Here is a 19139-nt window from a genome sequence, read left to right as displayed (position 1 = left end):
CCCGTACTGTTGCACATCTTAAGACGTGTTTGCAGGAAGAATGGGACAGAATTAAACTTGAAACACTAAATCGTTTGGTATCCTCGGTGCAAAAACGTTTGGTGAAAAGGAATGGCAACATTACAAAGTGGTAAATGTTTTACTGTCCCCACTTTTTTTAATGTGTTGCAGGCCTGAAATGCAGGAATGGATGTTTATTGATAAATTAAATGAAGTTGAGCAGACAAAACATGATCTCAGGTTCATCCTGTCTGCAATGGAATAAAAGTCAAAGTAAAAATGTGTAGTAAATGTATTTGCATTTTTCCATGCTGTCCCAACTTTTTCTGATTTGGGGTTGTATATTATACATATAGAACTACAAAAGCAAAAACCTAAAATTGAATAATTCAATAATACCACATGAGCATAAAAATGTGGTGAAACAAAAAGATGATTTCAGTACCTTTGCAGGTTTTGTTGTCCAAATGAAGCAGATGTCCAAAACGGCAGGAACAGTAGTAGCCACCAATGTAGTTATGACAGAAATGATCACAAACCAGAGCTTCATTGTTTTTCTCCCTACATTCATTGATATCTGCAAGGAACAATACACAGACAAAGAAACAAACCACACTGACTGAAAATCACTATCAACAAAAATTCTGTTTTTGCAACTCTTGTTAAATTACACAAAATTTTTAGCCAAGTTGTAATTTAAGTGTACTACTACAAAAATAACAACCATAATAATAATAAAGATTAAATGCTTTTGTAAACATATCCATATGATTTTCAATCACAGTATTTCAAGGTATGTAATGTAATGGTTTTTAAAATCTTTTATGTTCTCTAGAGCAGGGGTTTTCAACCTTTTTGGGCATGCGCCCCCCTTCGTGTGCCAACCGTGGACTTGCGCCCCCACCCCCCTCGAATTTGCGCCTCACCCCCCACCACCACCACCTTTGTCAACCATGGCACAGAAACCATTGCGAAAGCTCTTGACAAGCTAAAATAACATAATTAACGTTGTGAACATCATACATACGATGCAGTTTTGCTGATTGAAAATATTACTTCAAAAAGATAATACAGCCCGATCCCATCTGAGCCTATTCTATCAGCACATTATATAAATTCGTGGTTCACTTTGGTAAATCGTGAGCAGTTCTTGCTTTTGATGTAGTTGAGAGCAGAAAATGCTACAGATCCAAGCAGAGACTAAGGGGCTCCGTAAGAGACAAAAGTACCTCAGGTACTAAATTCGTTAGTTCAGGATCATCTGCACTGACTGACTGAAAACTTTTAGCTCCACGGACAGAATGACTCAGTTACCACTCTGTGGTAATAGCAGTTTAATTAAGCCTGAGCTTTTTAAGGTAAGAGAGTCACACAGAACGTTCCAGTATTTGGTGTTTATTTAAAACCGCAACATTAATTAATAACAGTAAACACGGAGAGATAACTGAGAAAAGAAACTTACGCTTCGCATAAAATGAATCAACTCCTGAATCACTTATATCGATACTGTGAACAGAGCATCTCTCTTAAAGACACACACACGTCTTATAACAGCGGTCGTTGCTTTTGTCACCGGTTTATCTTCACTGTTAGCTCTATTTTAAGGGTTTTTTCAGACTGAACTGAATAACATTAAACGTGCGTGTTGTGTGTGGTCAGTGAGACTACTCAAATGTGTCTCCTGTGGGTGAAACATGAATTGCTTTAGTTTTAGAAGTAAAAAAATATCATAATGCCACGCCCCATCGTAAGTCACTCGCGCCCCCACAGGTTGAAAACCCCGGCTTTAGAGGTCTTCATGACAGTATTTGTTTTTTTTTTGGGGTACTTGGTTTTCTACCATCTCCCAAAAACATGCAGCTGGTAAACTGGCAACACTAAACTACCTATACATATGGAAAAATGTGTCTAATTTCTAAATTAGTCTTGCACATTCCTGTTTTGCAGCCAGTGTTTCAGTGTAAAGAGGTTTTTTTCATGTCTGCACAATTTATCACAGGGAACCCAATAATTTCATTTTTGGGCATCTGATTCTCCAGGTTAATGTTAAACACATACTGTTATGTCAATAACAAATAGCTGACATTTTAGGCTGGGTTTGTAGTGCTGTTTACAGTAATTATTTATTTTGTAACTGAGAAAAATAATGTATGTCTCAGCTCTACTCATGCCTGAGTTTTACTTTTACTGATCAAAATGCTCTACAGTAATACCTTGTAACTCGACATTTCCCTTAAACTTGACATGTGTGCGACTGTCGCTTAGTTCAGCGCTCGGCTTGAGCGGTATGTTAAAATGTCATCAAGGTATTAATATTAACAATATTTATATTAAACAAACCAGCAGAATCTCACAATCACATTTATGATGTCTGTTTTACAGTGGTACCTTGTAACTCAACATCCCCTAAACTCAAAATCATTGAAACTCAGTGCCCTTTGTAGAGAAATTTGTACCCTTAAACTCAATGTTTACCTTAAACTCAACGTGTTCAGTTTTTTTTTTCATATGAGACGAATCTGCATTTGTGTGGACTAACTGTCAACTTACCCTGAAAGCATCCACATGTATCTGTGTTTAGCTGAATTTTCCTTACTGTTTCACTTTTAAACTTGTGTTCTAGCTCGGGGTTCTGAGAAATTGTAAGAATCAGCCATTTTTGAGAGTCTAAAACGCTTAGCGGTAAAAAAAAGCTTAACTTGCCTTAATATATTAAAAGAGCGAACGAACTTCTCTTTATTATTACTGCTCATAAGTTCTCTCCACTAATAAAATTCCTCGCTTGTTTTAATACAATAAGTCACGTTAAGTTTGTGCACCGGCACACTCCATAGGAAATAACAGCACAGTCAGCGCAAAAGCTGTTGTGCCACTTCTCATGAGAGCGTCTTTACTGAACGCAATACTGTATTCCAAGATCAAGCATCTCCACGATTAAGAAGCGGAAAGAAACAATAAAGAGGTAAAGTGCAGGTTTTATTGTATTTAACTGTTTTTCAATTGTATTTTAGTGTTTTATATTATATTTGTGATATTTTCAGTGTATAATTGTCAAAAACAACCTTATTACTTTACATTTGCCTAAAATATATGCAGTTCCATGGGACCATGGAACTCATTAACAGGTTTCCCAAACATCCTTATGAAAAAAAAAATTTCTTTGAAACTCAACACCTTTAAAACTCAATGTCACTCCCAGAACCAATTGACGTTGAGTTTCAAGGTACCACTGTACTTCAAATAAATGAGTATAAAAAAACCCCGAAAAAGTTAAATATTTGATAATACTTTGCTTTTGCTTGCATAATTGTAAACAATATTTGCCACAGGAATTAATTGTTGGTAATGAAATGTCAGACCTGCATTCCTACTTGCATTCACTAAAACTTTGGATAAAAAAAAAAAACTATTGTAAAAAGTGCCTAATTTTTTATTTTTGGTTTTTATCATTATTTGAGCATGGTAAAATATCATAATGACATTTAGCTGTTTTTTTCTGATAGTTTATGGGGTTTTATATAACATTAAACTATGAATTTTGTCTTATAAACTTTCTGAATAAAAAGCCTTAAAAACTAGGTATGCCCCTCAGGCGGAAAATGCACAAAAACTGACCTGATTGCCAATGGGTTAATTTCTAAAATAGTGTTATAGCTTGGGGTGCTGGGAAATTGTGAGAATCAGCTTTTCCGAGAGAGTCTAAAATGCTTATCGTAAAAAAAAAAAATCTCACACATAAGAGTGTGGTGCATGTATCCACAAAAATCCTAGAATTTACGTAAATGAAAGATTAGATAACATTTTTTAAGATTGAGCTAATTCCCAGCAAAGATTTTCTCCTGATCTTTTACCCATCCTTACCAAGTGTGCAATAAAGTAAAAGCTGGCCATATGCATAGAGGCACACTTAGTAAGTTACACTGAAGTGCCCTTAAAAACAAAAATTAAGAAAAAAGGCAAGGTCCCTTGCTAAATAGCTATTTGATATCTTAATATAGCTTCTTGAAAGTAAATAAATAAATAGATAAAATCAATTTCTTAAAATTAATTTCAAAGACTAAGCAAAAAAGATAATTAGCACTGAAAACTAATTAAGAGAGTCTTGTATACATTAAGAAGTCCATTTATTCACTTAAAGTACATTTAAAGAGTCAGCTATGCTACGTTTGTTAAGTAGCCTAAAACATATTTAGTATAAGAATTTTTTCAGGGATGTTTGAAAAGTTTGTAAACTATACTGTGTTTTGTAAAATAATTAGAAGCCATATAGTGTATAGTAAAATGGGATTACATCAATAAGTGCTGTGCTTTAGTGTGTTGATTTGTGATGAGTGATTTTTACCCACTGCACTGTAGTGTGCTTTAAACCCAGAATAACACTCATCGTTAGAAAAGTCTGAGCGAAATTCAACACTGAGCATGTTCCGAGGAGAAAAGATGACATCATCAGAAGGAACCCGCTCTGTGTCTGTATTTTCTGTTCCACAAAACATGGCAAGCTCCTCTGTTTCTGAAAACACCTGTGTAGACACATATAAACATATACCTAAACATTCCCAAGTTGCCTTGAAGAAAACACTAACAGCTTTTCTACCTCTAATTAAATTGTTTGCACTCTAATGTTTACACACACACACACACACACACACACACACACACACACACACACACACAGAGATTTTCTTATCTTTCTCCTAGTGTGTGTTTACATAAAACGTCAGTGAACGGTCAGTCATGAGCAGCTTACAGATAACACCATGCTAAGCTCACTTGCAAAACGGGCTAATGTTAGTTAATTATATAGATATCTCAATGAGTGTTTGCATTTATTCTTTTAACAACAATGCAATACAAAACAGACATTAACTGTAATAACTGGCACAGCTAATTTTATCCACTGGCTAAAAGATGTGTAAAGCACCTTATATATACTTTTCTTGGTTAAGTTCCTATGATCACTATTAGCTCTTGTGTGCTTAAGGGGAAAATTACTAAATTACCTAATGACTAAACTTACCTTTACATAGTCATATTCACACAGGTATGACGGCTCAATGTCGAAGTGCATAAAGTAGAGATGAATCTGATATCCCTCAGGAACAATGATGTTCCACTGTATCTTACTGTGCCTTGGGTAGGATTCAGGATAGTTGGGAGATTGAATGGTTCCATACATGTCTTTCAGCAAGAGCAGCTGGGCCCACACTGGGCTAACACTCAGAAGAAGTACTAACAGCACATTACTGTATAAAAACAAACAAAGCTGTTTTCAAACTCTTAAAGTCCATTGCCCTATTGCATTTGTACATTTTCTCTGTATGTCAAAAGGTCTGGTAAATTCTTCATAAAAGATTATTCAAAATGCTTGCACAGAATAGATATTAAAACAATTTATTTTTAAAATGATCTAAAGCTCATCTTAGTTAGACTGACACAGAGAAAACATGCTGAGGTCTAAATAATGCATGCCATGTTTTCTATACCAAAAAGAAAAAGGACTGCCCCAATTGTTTCCCATGCAAGGCTTTAAAGCTAGCTTCTGCCATGATATGGGAGTGTGGTAACGCAGAGTGGCAAGAAAGTTCCTGTGTACAAAAACTAAAAGACCTATAGTATAAACAGGAACCCATTCAGCGATGCATAATCTTATCAATACACTATTATTTAAACAATTATGTCCGCTGCTTCGTAAACAGCTTTTTCCTTATTAATACACATAAAAACAACAGTGCCACCTGACCTTGTGTGCCACCCAAGGTTCTCCCTTAGATTGTTTTGTTTTAGTGATCTAACGGTTTCAGTTTAATGCAAATGTTGCGGTTTAAATAAAATCCTTCTAACACGCTACAAAATAGGTTGCTTCAAACACAGCAGACCGATAACAAATTTAAGGTAAACCACGAAAAGTTTTTTTTTCCTCTGCGAATTATACCTGAGTAAATACTAGCTGAGTAAAGCCTCATTCGGTCAATTCTGCATCGAACTTAAAGAAAACAATACATTTACATCATTTTACGTAGAGTATGAACATCACAACATACAGGTACATTATTGAAAGACTGAAAGACATTTGAGTTTTCTCACCCTGTAAGATCCATGACCTACGATGTGCAGCGTAGAAAAAGTGTGTGTGTGTGTGTGTGTGTGAGTGTGTGAAAGACAGAGAGAATTGGGAAGCGATAGCCCAGGAACGCTATATCTTACTCTGACCAGTGAATGGTCGGTTACGGAAAGGGGGGTGGGGGTATTGGGATACCTCTTGAGAACAGCGCTGTAAATAATACGATCACAGAACTGGATGCTTTCTCTATCAGTTCATTCAGTGTAAAACTACTCATACTTTTCTGATTACAGCCAAATCACTGTATTAATTAAAAGAGCAAAAAATATTTCTCATATTCTTTACTCAAATCACGAGCGAGATTACCAATGTTACTGACTATTGTTTAAATTAATGTAAACATTTTTTTGTATTCAATTATTTTCTCATTTATTATTCAGTTCAGTTTGTAAAGAAGCGTTGGCTATACAAATGTGAATATTTGTCATGCTAATAAAGCACTTCAAACTGAAATAAATTAAAATGAGAAAGTAAGAGAAACAAATGAACGAAAAGTAAGAGGAGCTTTAATGCACTTAAATTCTCAAAATCAACGCACCATTCATATGAAATACCAACGTTTCTCTTTCAATTTTGTTGCAATAAAATTGTAGTGATAATACAGTTAAACCTGAAGCCGTCTGCAGAGCCGCTCTCTTTTGCCTGCAGAAATGAAGCAACCACTGCACGCTGAAGCCTGTAGACGAGATGACTGTAGAGCTGTAGTCCAGGCTTGTAAACGCTGCCCTCTCCTGGTTACGACAGTCTTGTAATGTCAGGAAATGAAACTCTTTTGTTCTCCCGTGAACTGAAAGCCTCTTTTCCGATCTCATCCCATCCACACGCTGCCTCCGCGCTCGTGCTTCTTCCCGGACACGCGACGCCTCTTACTCTGGACTCTCGGCCGTGCTGGCGGTACGTTTTCACTGTAGCTCCACCGGTCCAGAGCCGTAGATAGAGAGAGTTGCGACACTCCTTGATCTCGCCGCTACGCGGTCACGTGGTTCATGTAACCCTCCAATAGTTCCAAACAAACCCGGCGCTGTCATGTTCTCATATGGGACAGGCAGCAGTGAGTGAAATATTAAACGCTAAATAATAAACATTTGTACAATTTCTGGGTATTTTCAACTGCGTTTACATTTACTGCATCTGCTTTAATATCAATCTGGTATATAAAGTGGAAGATTGATGTTTATAATGACTTAATAGGTCGTTCTTGTTAACACACAGTACATTATATTAGCATACATTACATAATGCGATATCATTAAGTAGTAGAGACAATATACAGTACAGAGATTAGACAGTTTTTTATGTTTTGTTTTTTACATAAACTAATCTCCCTTCACTTTCCTGAGGATTCATAATAATAATCATTTTGGTTAAACACTAAGCCATGTGGCTGGATTCATAAGGTTTACCTGCACTGAATGAACAGATTCATAAACACACTACCGTACCAATACCTTTAACATTATAGTGCAGGTACATGAAATAGCATTAATTCATGTCTTATTTCATGAGTAAGTAATAATTTATTCCTACATGTAATACATGAATTAATTCATAATTAATATGCACTAGTTCATTTTGTCTAATGTAAGTGGTGGACAAGGTACACAAACCATGTAGTTGAGTTGAAGTAGAGATATCCAAGGTAACATATTACTCCAGTAAAAGTAGTAGTAAAAGTAAAAATACTCTTTACCTCCACTAAAGTACTAAACTAAATTTACCTTCAAATGTACTTAAGAATGAAAGTAAAAGTATAATGATTTATTATGGCTCTGATGTTTTATTATCATTTCTGTAACAAGACTCTTGATTAATCAACTTTTAATTAATCAATTTTAGGTGAAAAGACTCTAGTGTCAATAATTTAGCTTAGCTGACTAAGCTAAATTCAGTTATACCTATTAATTAAGATAAACATGTAACATTTAGTGCTGAGCAAATGCTAAATAATAACAGTATTACGTATATTAATGACATCAAATTCATTATTTTTTTTAAAACAAAGCAACAAACAGCTAAAAATGCTTGATAAGTAGTGGAAATGAATGGGGCTCTATGGGATGTTTGGAACTATACAGAGCTCCACAACCCGGAAGCTGCACAGAAAATATGTCCCGCCCCCTTTCCAACGGTTCCCTATGGGAGTGTCGCCACTCTGTTCTCTCTACCGCTCTGCACCGGTCTAATGAAAAAATGGCCACGCTTCGTACAGATGTTTTTTGAAGATTTTTATTTCTCTCTCTCTTTCTCTCGCTCTCTCTCTCTTCAGCAAACACCGTGAAAACTACAAAGAAATAAATACTTATAAAGTACACATGCATTTGAGTCCTCCAAAGTCTTTTAAATTAGCGTCCATTAATAAGCTCTCTCAACACTCGCATAACCAAATGTGAAATCGAATAAAGTTGCTCACATTGTTCATCATTGTCCATAAAAATACACAATAACAACAAATACAACAATAAATGAAATACAATTACCGTGTGCGCCTCTTAGACCATGTGCAGAATAAAGTAAGTTTGGAGCCATGAGTCTTCCTCTGCACCCGTGTTGGTTCTGACCAGACCCACAATGCCACGGTTCTAACTCAGGTCAGGACTCATAACACTTGACACAATTTCACTAACTTTTATCAAAAAATCATTTTAAAATGGTACCTTTTTTACATACAAACTTTTAACATCTTTTTTACATTTACATCACACATTGTATAAATTAACAATCATGAAACAAAACATTAAGCATATAACTACATAAAACAAACATATAACTAAACATGTCTTTGAGACAGTTACAGGTACAATTTATATCCAGTTCCAGTCTGTTCACATTATCGAAGGGCAAGAGAAGGCTCTGTGCATTAGCTGCAAACACAGCAACATCAACCATGCAACACTGTCTGCAACAGCTGTGTAGCTCTTTTTACCCCTTACTCCATGACTCCACAGTCAGGCATCAACTTGACTCATCCATGTAGGTGCAGGACCCAGTCCCTACTTGACATGGCTCTAAGGAATAGTCTAGGGTCCCAGCCCACCATATCGCAGTGTTCTGCTGTAACCAAACAGTTGGGATGGAAACAAGGTAGTTGTCTGGTGTTGCATATGCTAAACAAAGCAAAAAAACTAACAAAACAAAGTTAAAGAGAAAATGACTAGAGATAAGTTTATATTATACTCCAAATGAAAAATCCAAAAATTGTAAGTGAGAAAACATTTGGTAGTCTGCGGCACTCTGTTGTCAGGGTGGAAGTCTGCAATGGTGGAGGAAGTTACAATTAGGGAATTGGATACAACTAGATTGGAAGAAAAAGCTGAAAATGCAAAAATAGAATTAAAACTGGCAACCAAAGGAGTGGATTCTTTCTTCAGGAGAGTGGAGTAAGACAGGGCTGCAGCTTAGCCCAACAATATTTAATATTGTACTACCCAATAAAGCTTCAGTTTCAGAAAGGTATAGAGATCTCACTCTACATGACTGAAGAGGTTTCCTGCTGTACACAGATGACCTGGTCCTGCTGTCACATACTGAGGTCTACAGCAGAACCTGGGGCTGCTACAGCAGTAGTCAGACCTGGACCCTTAGAGCAAATCTCCAATAGGCCAAAACCTATTTAACTAAAAAAATTACCATATACCTCAACCAGCTGGGCTTGTGGATACCTACATAGAAACATGATAGGTTGTGTGTCTCTATGAATAAACACAATGGTTGAGCAGGGAAAGCTTGCACAGGGAAATGCAGGCACAACTGCACATGGCAATTTATGCAATCAAGCAAGAAGTTCCTATAAAATACCAGTCTGAATCAGGATCTAGATGACCTGTCATAACTAATAGCAACCATTCTGCTGTCTAACAGAAAATTCTGAAGGAGAATGTTCGCCAGTCAGTTTGTAAACTTAAGCTTAAGCTAATTTGGGTTATGCAGCAGAACAATGATCTAAAGCACACAAGCAACTCAAAAAAGCTTAAAAAATTAAAAAAGCACAAAATAAACAAAATTCAAGCTTTGCCATTGCAAGTTATCACAAAAATGTCTGACTGCCAAGGGTGGCAAAAACAGTTACTAGGGTTAGAGGGCAATTATCTTTTTACATGTTTAATATAAGTTTAAAAAATATATATATTCAATAAATAGATAGACAATTTAAGAACTACATTTTGTATTCACATATTTTGTACTTTCAGTTTAAATTAGTACAGTAATGTATTATGTATGCAAAAAAGGTTAATGTCACAGCCTACAATCTTCATGAACAGTGCTGGGCGGGCATCATTGACGTGTTTATTTGCCTAAATTCTGATGACCTCAAACTTATTAGCATGCCCAGTTTACTGACACACAGCATTGTCTTGGTGTGTTTGTGTGTATTTGTTAGCCAATAGTTAGCAGTATTCTAAATCCCACTTGGAGATCACCCAACCCCATTGAGGCAAACAAAGACCTGGCTGATGACCTTAATGTTTTCTATTGTAGGTTTGAGAAGGACACATTCACACCCACCCTCCACCCCTGCACATCAACAGATTATATCACACCATCAGCTATCACCACACATTCCCCCATGGATACACAATCTGCATTACAAATAGGTGAGATGGACGTGAGACGACTCTTCCAACGACAAGAAACCAGGAAGGCACCAGGCCCAGATGGAGTCTCACCGTCATGTCTCAAAGCCTGTGCGGACCAACTGGCTCCTATTTTTACAAAGATCTTCAACGAGTCACTGGAGCTGTGTGAAGTCCCATCCTGCTTCAAACGCTCCACCATCATCCCAATTCCCAAGAAACCCTCCATCACAGGACTTAATGACTACAGACCCATTGCTTTAACATCTGTGGTCATGAAATCCTTCGAACGACTGGTTATGACACATCTGAAGAACATCACTGGCCCCCTGCTGGACCCTCTGCAGTTTGCCTACCGGGCAAACAGGTCGGTGGATGATGCAGTCAACATGGGATTGCACTACATCTTAGAACATCTGGACAGCCCAAGAATCCTTTTTGTGGATTTTACCTCAGCGTTTAACACCATCATACCAGAACTCCTCCACCTCAAACTGTCTCAGCTCAGTGTGTCCCCCGCCATCTGTCAGTGGATCACCAGCTTTCTGACAGATCGGACACAACAGGTGAGGCTGGGAGATATTACATCTACCATAAGAACAGTCAGCACTGGTGCACCACAGGGCTGTGTCCTCTCTCCACTGCTATTTTCTCTCTACTCTAATGACTGTACCTCTACAGACCCAACAGTGAAACTTCTAAAGTTTGCAGATGACACTACGATCATTGGACTAATCCAGGATGGAGATGAGTCTGCATATCGGCAGGAGATTGATCGGCTGGTGCTCTGGTGCAGTCAGAACAACCTAGAGCTGAACACACTAAAGACTGTAGAGATGACAGTGGATTTTAAAAAGAAACCTTCGACACTGCTCCCCATCACCATATTCAACAGCACTGTGTCTACCGTGGAGACCTTCAGGTTCTTGGGAACTACTATTTCCAATGACCTAAAGTGGGAGGCCAACACCAACTCCATCCTCAAAAAGGCCCAGCAAAGGATGTACTTTCTGCGTCAACTGAGGAAACATGGTTTGCCACAGGAGCTGATGAAACAGTTCTACACCGCAGTCATTGAATCTGTCCTGTGCACATCCATCACAGTGTGGTTCAGTTCAGCCACAAAACAGGACAGATGCAGATTGCAAAGAGTGGTGGATAGAGCGGCAAAAATCATCGGTGCTCCTTTGACCACCCTCCAGGACTTATACACAAGGACCAGAAACCGGGCAGAAAAAATGATCACAGACTTCTCACACCCTGGACACGAACTCTTTAACCTCCTACCCTCTGGCAGGCGCTACAGAGCCCTGAACACAAAATCAAACAGACACTGTAACAGTTTATTTCCAAATGCCATCAAACTCATCAATAACAAAAATTGAACTGCTGTTTACTGTTGTTTACACTGCACTTTATACATGCTGTATAATACCGTAACTGCATCTTACCTTACTCAACTATTTATTTTACACTATTTTTATATTTTCTGTACATATGCAAATTCTGCTGAACATGTAAATTTGTACATTGTCTACATAGTCTTGTCTGTATATTGTATTGTTTGTAAATTGTAGAGAGTCTACATAGTCTTGTCTGTATATTGTATTGTTTGTAAATTGTGGAGTCTACATAGTCTTGTCTGTATATTGTGTTGTTTGTAAATTGTAGAGAGCTAACAACAGCCGGAAACAAATTCCTTGTGTGTGTAAACATACTTGGCGAATAAAGCTGATTCTGATTCTGATTCTGATTAATGTACAGTAGTGTACCAGGCTTTCCGAGGGTTTGTCTTACAGTGTAGATAGACAGACAGACAGATAGAAAGATAGATAGACTGTGCATAGTATATACAGTGTAGAGAAAGATACCATTATATAACCCCCCTTTTGGCTAGTTTCATGTAACACTGTGTGCCCTCTGTATTTGTGATTCCAGTCTGGGATTTAAACCTCCGGAATTCAGGCACTGCTATTGCAATTACAACACCTGAGCTCACAGTCTATCTTAATTTACTACTTTCTACTAAAATGATGTAATTCTAGAATATTCCTTCTTTTCTCATTAATTAAATTACAACAATATACAACCCCAAATCAGAAAAAGTTGGGACAGCATGGGAAATGCAAACACAGTTTCTTACATTTACTTTTTACATTACTTTTATTTCATTGCAGACAGTATGAACCTGATATATTTCATGTTTTGTCTGCTCAACTTCTTTTTATTTATTAATAAACATCCATTCCTGAATTTCAGGCCTGCAACACATTCCAAAAAAAATTGGGACAGTAAAGCATTTACCATTTTGTAATGTAGCCATAAGGCTTCTTTTTTGCACAGTAGAGTTTTAAGTGGCATTTGTGCATGTAACTCTGTATTGTAGTGCTTGACAAAGGTTTGCCAAAGTTATCCTCTGCCCATGTGGTTATATCAGCTATCGTTAAGTGGCGGCTCTAGATGCAGTGCCGCCTGAGGGACTGAAGATCACGGGCGTTCAGCTTAAGCTTGTGCCCTTGGCCTTTACGCACTGAAATTCCTTTCGATTCCTTGAATTGTTTAATGATATTATGCACTGTAGAGGAAGAAATATGCAAATCCCTTCAAATTTTTTTTAAAACATTTCAATAATTCTCTCATGCATTTGTTGACAAACTGGAGATCCTCTGGCCATCTTTGCTCATCAAAGACTCAGCCTTTCCTGGATGCTGCATTTGTACCACACCATGATTACAATCACCTGTTGACATCACCTGTTTGGAATCACATGATTATTATTTTTTTTTTACCTAATTACTAGCCCTAAATTGCCCCCATCCCAACCTTTTTTGGAATGTGTTGCAGGCCTGAAATGCAGGAATGGAGGTATATTACAGTTTTTCTGAATTGTTCACTAAACCCCATTCTTGGAACACATCTGTCAACTGCCAAAACAAATGTATTGAATTAATCACTCTTTTCACAAAACCTTAAACAATTTTCACCTAGTTTGACACAGTTTTCGTATCTGATTCAACCTTTTTGCAAAACTCTAAACACTTTCTCAGTGACAAAGCACATTCCTCATAGTGCACTTTGATGCAAAAATGCCACACGCGGGCCACAAAGGTTAAACACAACAAACACACTATTGTCATTGTTAGCACACTACAGATAAAAACACATGTACACATGTATCATATGAGTGATTAGGGTTAAAATTAGTAGGTAAATAGGATAAAAGTCAGTTCAAATGCATATGGCATTTCTGAGCTTTATTGTGAGTTTAGCAATGTAAGGCAACAATAGACGAGGAAGTGCTTGTCAGAGGTGGTGGGCAAGGAGGAAGATGAAGACAACCAAGAACATATCAAATATTGTATTATATGTAAAGCAGCATATGTATACAACAACTAAAATCTATGGAGAGGCCCCATGAATGTTTATATTTGGATGAAGCTGGATTCAGTCTCACAAAGAAGCGGAGAAGAAGTCGCAACATAATTGGTCAACATGAAATTATAGAAATGCCTGGCCAAAATGGTGGCAATGTGACCCCTATGTGCGGCCATTAGCAGCAATGGGGTTCTGCATTGCCATGTTACATTAAGGCCCTACAACACAGAACATCTAACATTTCTGAATGGTCTACATGATGCTTTGGTTGGACTTGAGCATCCTGAGAGTTATCCTGAGCGAAGAGAGCACCCTGTGTATGTTGTAATTTGGGACAATGTGAGCTTTCACTGTTGTCAAAAAGAATGTGAGTGGTTTATCAATAACCTCAGTTTCATAAATTGATGCCTTCCACCACACTGTCCCTTCCTAAACCTGATTAAGGGAGAATATTGCCTGTGATGTAAATAAATGTATTGCGGTTCTTATACTGTATTTCTGTGTTGGTTGTCATATAAATACGTCAGTAAATATGTTTTCATGTATACAAAAAATGGTTTTTGTCCTGCTATACTAAAAGCAAAGTGTTTTGCATTGTTTCATGTAGTGTGTAATAACTGTTGTAAAGTGTTTATGCATTGGCAAGCTTTGTGTGTCATTTGACAGCAGTGTTTGGTTTTGAGCAAAGATAAAATAGTGTCGAGTTGATTGTTTGATTTTGCAAGACAAGTCAAAGGTTTTGTGAAAGTAGCTTATATTTTGGGTTTTGCGTTTACTGTTTTGTAAAAAGAAAAGGAGATTTCAGGAAATTTGTTTTAGCAGCTCAGAAAAACTTTAGTAAATATTTTATTACGGCGCTCAGGTGGCGCAGCGGTTAAACACGCTAACGCGTTACAGTTTTTCTCAATCGCTAAAATACTAAACCCCATTCTTGCAACACAACTGTCAACTGCCAAAACTTGTCTATTGAAATACTCACTCATTTCACAAAACCTTAAACCATTTTCTTTTAGTTTGACACAGTTTTACGTCTGATTCAACCTTTTAGCAAAACTCTAAACACATTCTCACTGACTAACACACATTTCTCATTGTAGTGCACTTTGATGTAAAATGGCACACACAGGCCACAAAGATTAAACACAACAAACACACTATTGTCATCGTTAACCCACTACAGGGAAAAACTGTTCACACGTGTCATATCAGTAAAAAGGATTAAAATTAGTAGGTAAACAGAATAAAAGTTATTTCAGATGCATGTGGCATTTCTGAGCTGTATTGTGACTTTAGCAGTGGAGGCAACAATAGAAGAAGAAGAGAAGGGCGTGTCAGAGGTGGTGGACGAGGAGGAAGATGAGGATGACCAAGAACAAGAGCAGTCATATCAAATACTGTATTCTGTGTAAAGCAGCACATTTATACAACAACATGAGGTCTGTTATGATGTGTCACATTTAAACTAAAACCCCGGAGAGGCCCCATGAATGTTTATATTTGAACAAAGCTGGATTTAGTCTCACAAAGAGGTGGAGAAGAGGTCTCAACATAACTGATCAACCTGCAATTATAGAAATGCCTGATCATCGTGGTGGCAATGTGACCATGTAGCCTAGTGATTACAGTTTTTCTCAATTGCTTAAACACTAAATCCCATTGGCTGAACAGAGTTCCCAGTTGCCTAAACTCATTTAGCTAATTGTTCAGTCTGTTGTCAATACATTAAACCATTTCACATGGTAAAACACTATTACATTTTTCAGCAAAACTCTAAACACATTCTCATTCTCAAAACACATTCTGCACTCTAATGCACGTGGCAACAATTAAATACAAATGAAGCGCATTGATGTCATTGATTAAACACAACCACTCAAAATTGATTTCACTTGTTTCAAATGATGTGACACAACCAATATAAGCCAGTTCAGAGAGCAAACAGGTTGTTGAAGGTGGGAATGAGAAAGTCTGAGAATGGATAGAAGAAACTATGTGAGAGGACAAGGACGAGTGCGTATGCGAGGTGGGGGACGAGGATCAAGAGGAGGAGGGCAAGAAAGAGGAAGAGGAGGACGAAGAGGAAGAGGAAGACAAAGATTGGAAATATCCGATGAAATTCGAGCAACAATCATAGACCATGTTATTGTCCATGGACTGACAATGAGGGAAGCAGGACTTAGAGTGCAACCCAATTTGAGCCGATTTTCTGTGTCCACCATAGTAAGGACATTCAGAGAAGAGAACAGGTACAGTATACAACTGTATTTTTGTAATTGCAAATTTACTGTACTACAGTATATGCAGCTGTTTCAATAGACATTTGTAAAGTTCATCACTGTATGTATTGCACTAAATGAATATTTTTTGTAACTGTAATCTACTTTTTGTAGAATTGCAAGGCTGCCACATGCAGGTGGAAGGACAGCTATATTCACTCAGGAATCAAGAGGCCGTTATAGTGGGCATGGTCCTTCAAGATAATACAATACGACTTAGAGAAATCCAGAAACGAGTGATACAAGACAACACACACTTCCAGGGGAATCGACAGTGTGAGCATTTCCACAATTGACCATGTCCTTCATCGTAACAGGATGCAAATGAAACAAGTATACAGAGTACCTTTTGTGCGCAACTCACCAAGGGTGAAAGAACTGCGAGCTCAGTATGTGCAAGTAAGTGTACATTCAGACACATTTACTGTAATCCAGATTGTCTACAGTACTGCCACACACTATGTGAATGACATTACTCTTCAGTACATACAATGTATTTGAATCAGAAGTGCATACAGTAGGCCTAATTGTACTCTACAGTATAGCACTGTCTCTGTACGACTTACAAAATTCTGCATACAATATATTGTATTTCTACACAGACAATATTTGACTTGGAATCCTTGGACAGACCCCATGAGTTCATCTTTGTCGATGAAGCAGGCTTCAATTTAACAGAAGGAGAGGCCAAAACGTGATTGGACAGCGAGCCATTGTTGAAATCCCTGGTCAATGAGGTGGCAATGTCACAATCTGTGCTGCTATCAGCAACCATGGTGTTCTATATCACCATGTTATACTCGGGCCATATAACACCCAGCACCTTCTAAGATTTCTTGCGACTGTAAGAGAGCAGCAGGGTCAAGCGCTGCAGGGTCAAAAGCTAAGTGAGAATCCCATTCCCACCTATGTTTCCACCGAGCTGCTCAGGTAAGGGAATGGTTTAACATCAATGGGCAGTTTATGAACTTGTACCTCCCTCCATACTCGCCTTTCCTGAATCCTATTGAGGAGTTTTTCTCCTCTTGGAGATGGAAAGTATATGATCAAGCCATGGCTTTAGCCTGTGGTGATATAGGTGAGGAATCATGTCAGGGCTGGATACGGCACACAAGAGGCTTCTTTCCCCGTTGCCTCATGAGGGAAAATATTGCTTGTGATGTCGACGAAGTGCTCTGGCCTGACCCAGCCTAGTCCTTAGTCCTTTGATTTTTGTCCCTTTGTATATATGTATTGTATACTGTAGTACAGTGCATTGTAGGCTGTATACTGTACAATAAACAAATTGTATGACCCTGAACATTGTGCTTTCCATTTGTTTACAGTACTGACTGCTCAATAGATTTTGACTGGTTGCAGGTTCATATCAACAAAGAACAAGAATTGCAGTTGAGCTACTATGATAGAACATGTTTTCGTTCATCAAAAGCCAATGACAGAAAAATATGAAATTTGTTTTGAGATTAAAAATTTACTTCTCCCTAAGAACTAGTATATGTTTTGAACAGTGTGTTTTTTATTTTTTGGTGTATTGTTTACTGACTGCTTGATAGTGTATATCATTTTGATGGCTTTGTTTTTGATTTAAGAGCAGTGTTTGGTTTTGAGCACAGGTAAATCTGTTTTGAGGCGAAAGTTTGATTTTGCAAGAGGAGTCAGAGGTTTTATAAATGCTGCTTGAAGATGAGGTTTTATGTTTAATGTTTTAAGAAAATGGAGCAAGGTTTCAGAAATTGTGTTTTAGCAACTGAGAAAAACTGTAATACATGTGAATTAGTGAAAAAGTTATTAATGTTTTCATTATTTGTGAGCCCCAGATGGTGTGAGTGCTGTGAGTCAAATGCACAATGTACATTATCAATGCTATTCAATCTTTTTTACCCAATGACCATTTAGTATGCACGTATGCATGTTGATCTATAATTATCATGCTGCTTTTGTCCATTCAGTCATAATTATTTTAGGTGTATAAAGGTTGCTGCCAAAATTAATTAGAAAAACTCTCTAACAACTGGGAGACATGGATGATAGTAGTGTAAGTCTTTAGTTGTAATCAGAATAATTGACGTCAAAACATGCACACAGATGTTTATTGTAGGGGTGATATGCACATTTGTGTGTGTCATTGTTTGCATGTGTGTAGGCCAGAGAAAGGCACTTGGGTTAAAAGACTTTGCTATCTTCTCTGTCCGTGCAGTGGTTGTTTTGTTTTGTGAATAGCTAAATTAAAAGACTGAGCTTTTAGTCAGTATAATGGCCTTTTTCACATAGACAGCCCAACAATGGGACCAATTCACCCATTCTTTCTTTATTCTGTGACTTTCTTGCTGACTTATATTTAAATTCTTAATAGCCATAAGTTTACATACACTTTTGTTATGTTTATTTAAACTCAATGTTTCTCAATTCCTGTACTAGAAAAAAGGACTCATTTTATTTAATGCATTCCCAGTGACTGAGAAGTTTACATACACATGATTAGCATTTAGTAGAATTTTTGTGAATTTCTTTGATGTTTTTGCTTCAATTTTTCAACAAAATTGTTCTTCCTCATAATGCCATCTATTTCGTGAAGTGCACCAGTCCCTCCTGAAGCAAAGCACCCACACATCATGCTGCAGCCACTCCCTGCTTCACAGTCGGGATGGTGTTCTCTGGCTTGAATATAGATACTTTTGTACCGGTTTCCTCCAGCATCTTCACAAGGTTGTTTGCTGTTGTTCTTGGATCAGTTTGTATTATTTTTACCAAAGTATGTTTACCTCTAGAAGAACGAATGTGTATCCTTCCTGAACA

At 37.5% G+C, this 19139-nt stretch overlaps 1 protein-coding gene across 1 annotated transcript in view; it reads right to left on the bottom strand.

Moving 5' to 3' along the window:
* The window catches only part of masp1 (MBL associated serine protease 1), a 59129-nt gene extending 52972 nt beyond the window's left edge, over window positions 1-6157 (bottom strand). Inside the window, exons 1-4 of the mRNA XM_063016472.1 lie at window positions 6085-6157; window positions 5018-5243; window positions 4343-4520; window positions 446-577 (exon numbers count right to left, since the gene is read on the bottom strand). Of these exons, the coding sequence (XP_062872542.1) occupies window positions 446-577; window positions 4343-4520; window positions 5018-5243; window positions 6085-6098 (550 nt within the window). The 5' untranslated portion in view covers window positions 6099-6157. The remainder of the gene's footprint in view (window positions 1-445; window positions 578-4342; window positions 4521-5017; window positions 5244-6084) is intronic.
* Between the last annotated feature and the right edge of the window lie 12982 nt (window positions 6158-19139).

This window comes from Trichomycterus rosablanca, chromosome 20, assembly GCF_030014385.1.
Source record: "Trichomycterus rosablanca isolate fTriRos1 chromosome 20, fTriRos1.hap1, whole genome shotgun sequence".
Taxonomy (NCBI): Eukaryota; Metazoa; Chordata; class Actinopteri; order Siluriformes; family Trichomycteridae; genus Trichomycterus; species Trichomycterus rosablanca.
This window is presented reverse-complemented; position numbering and strand designations above follow the sequence as displayed.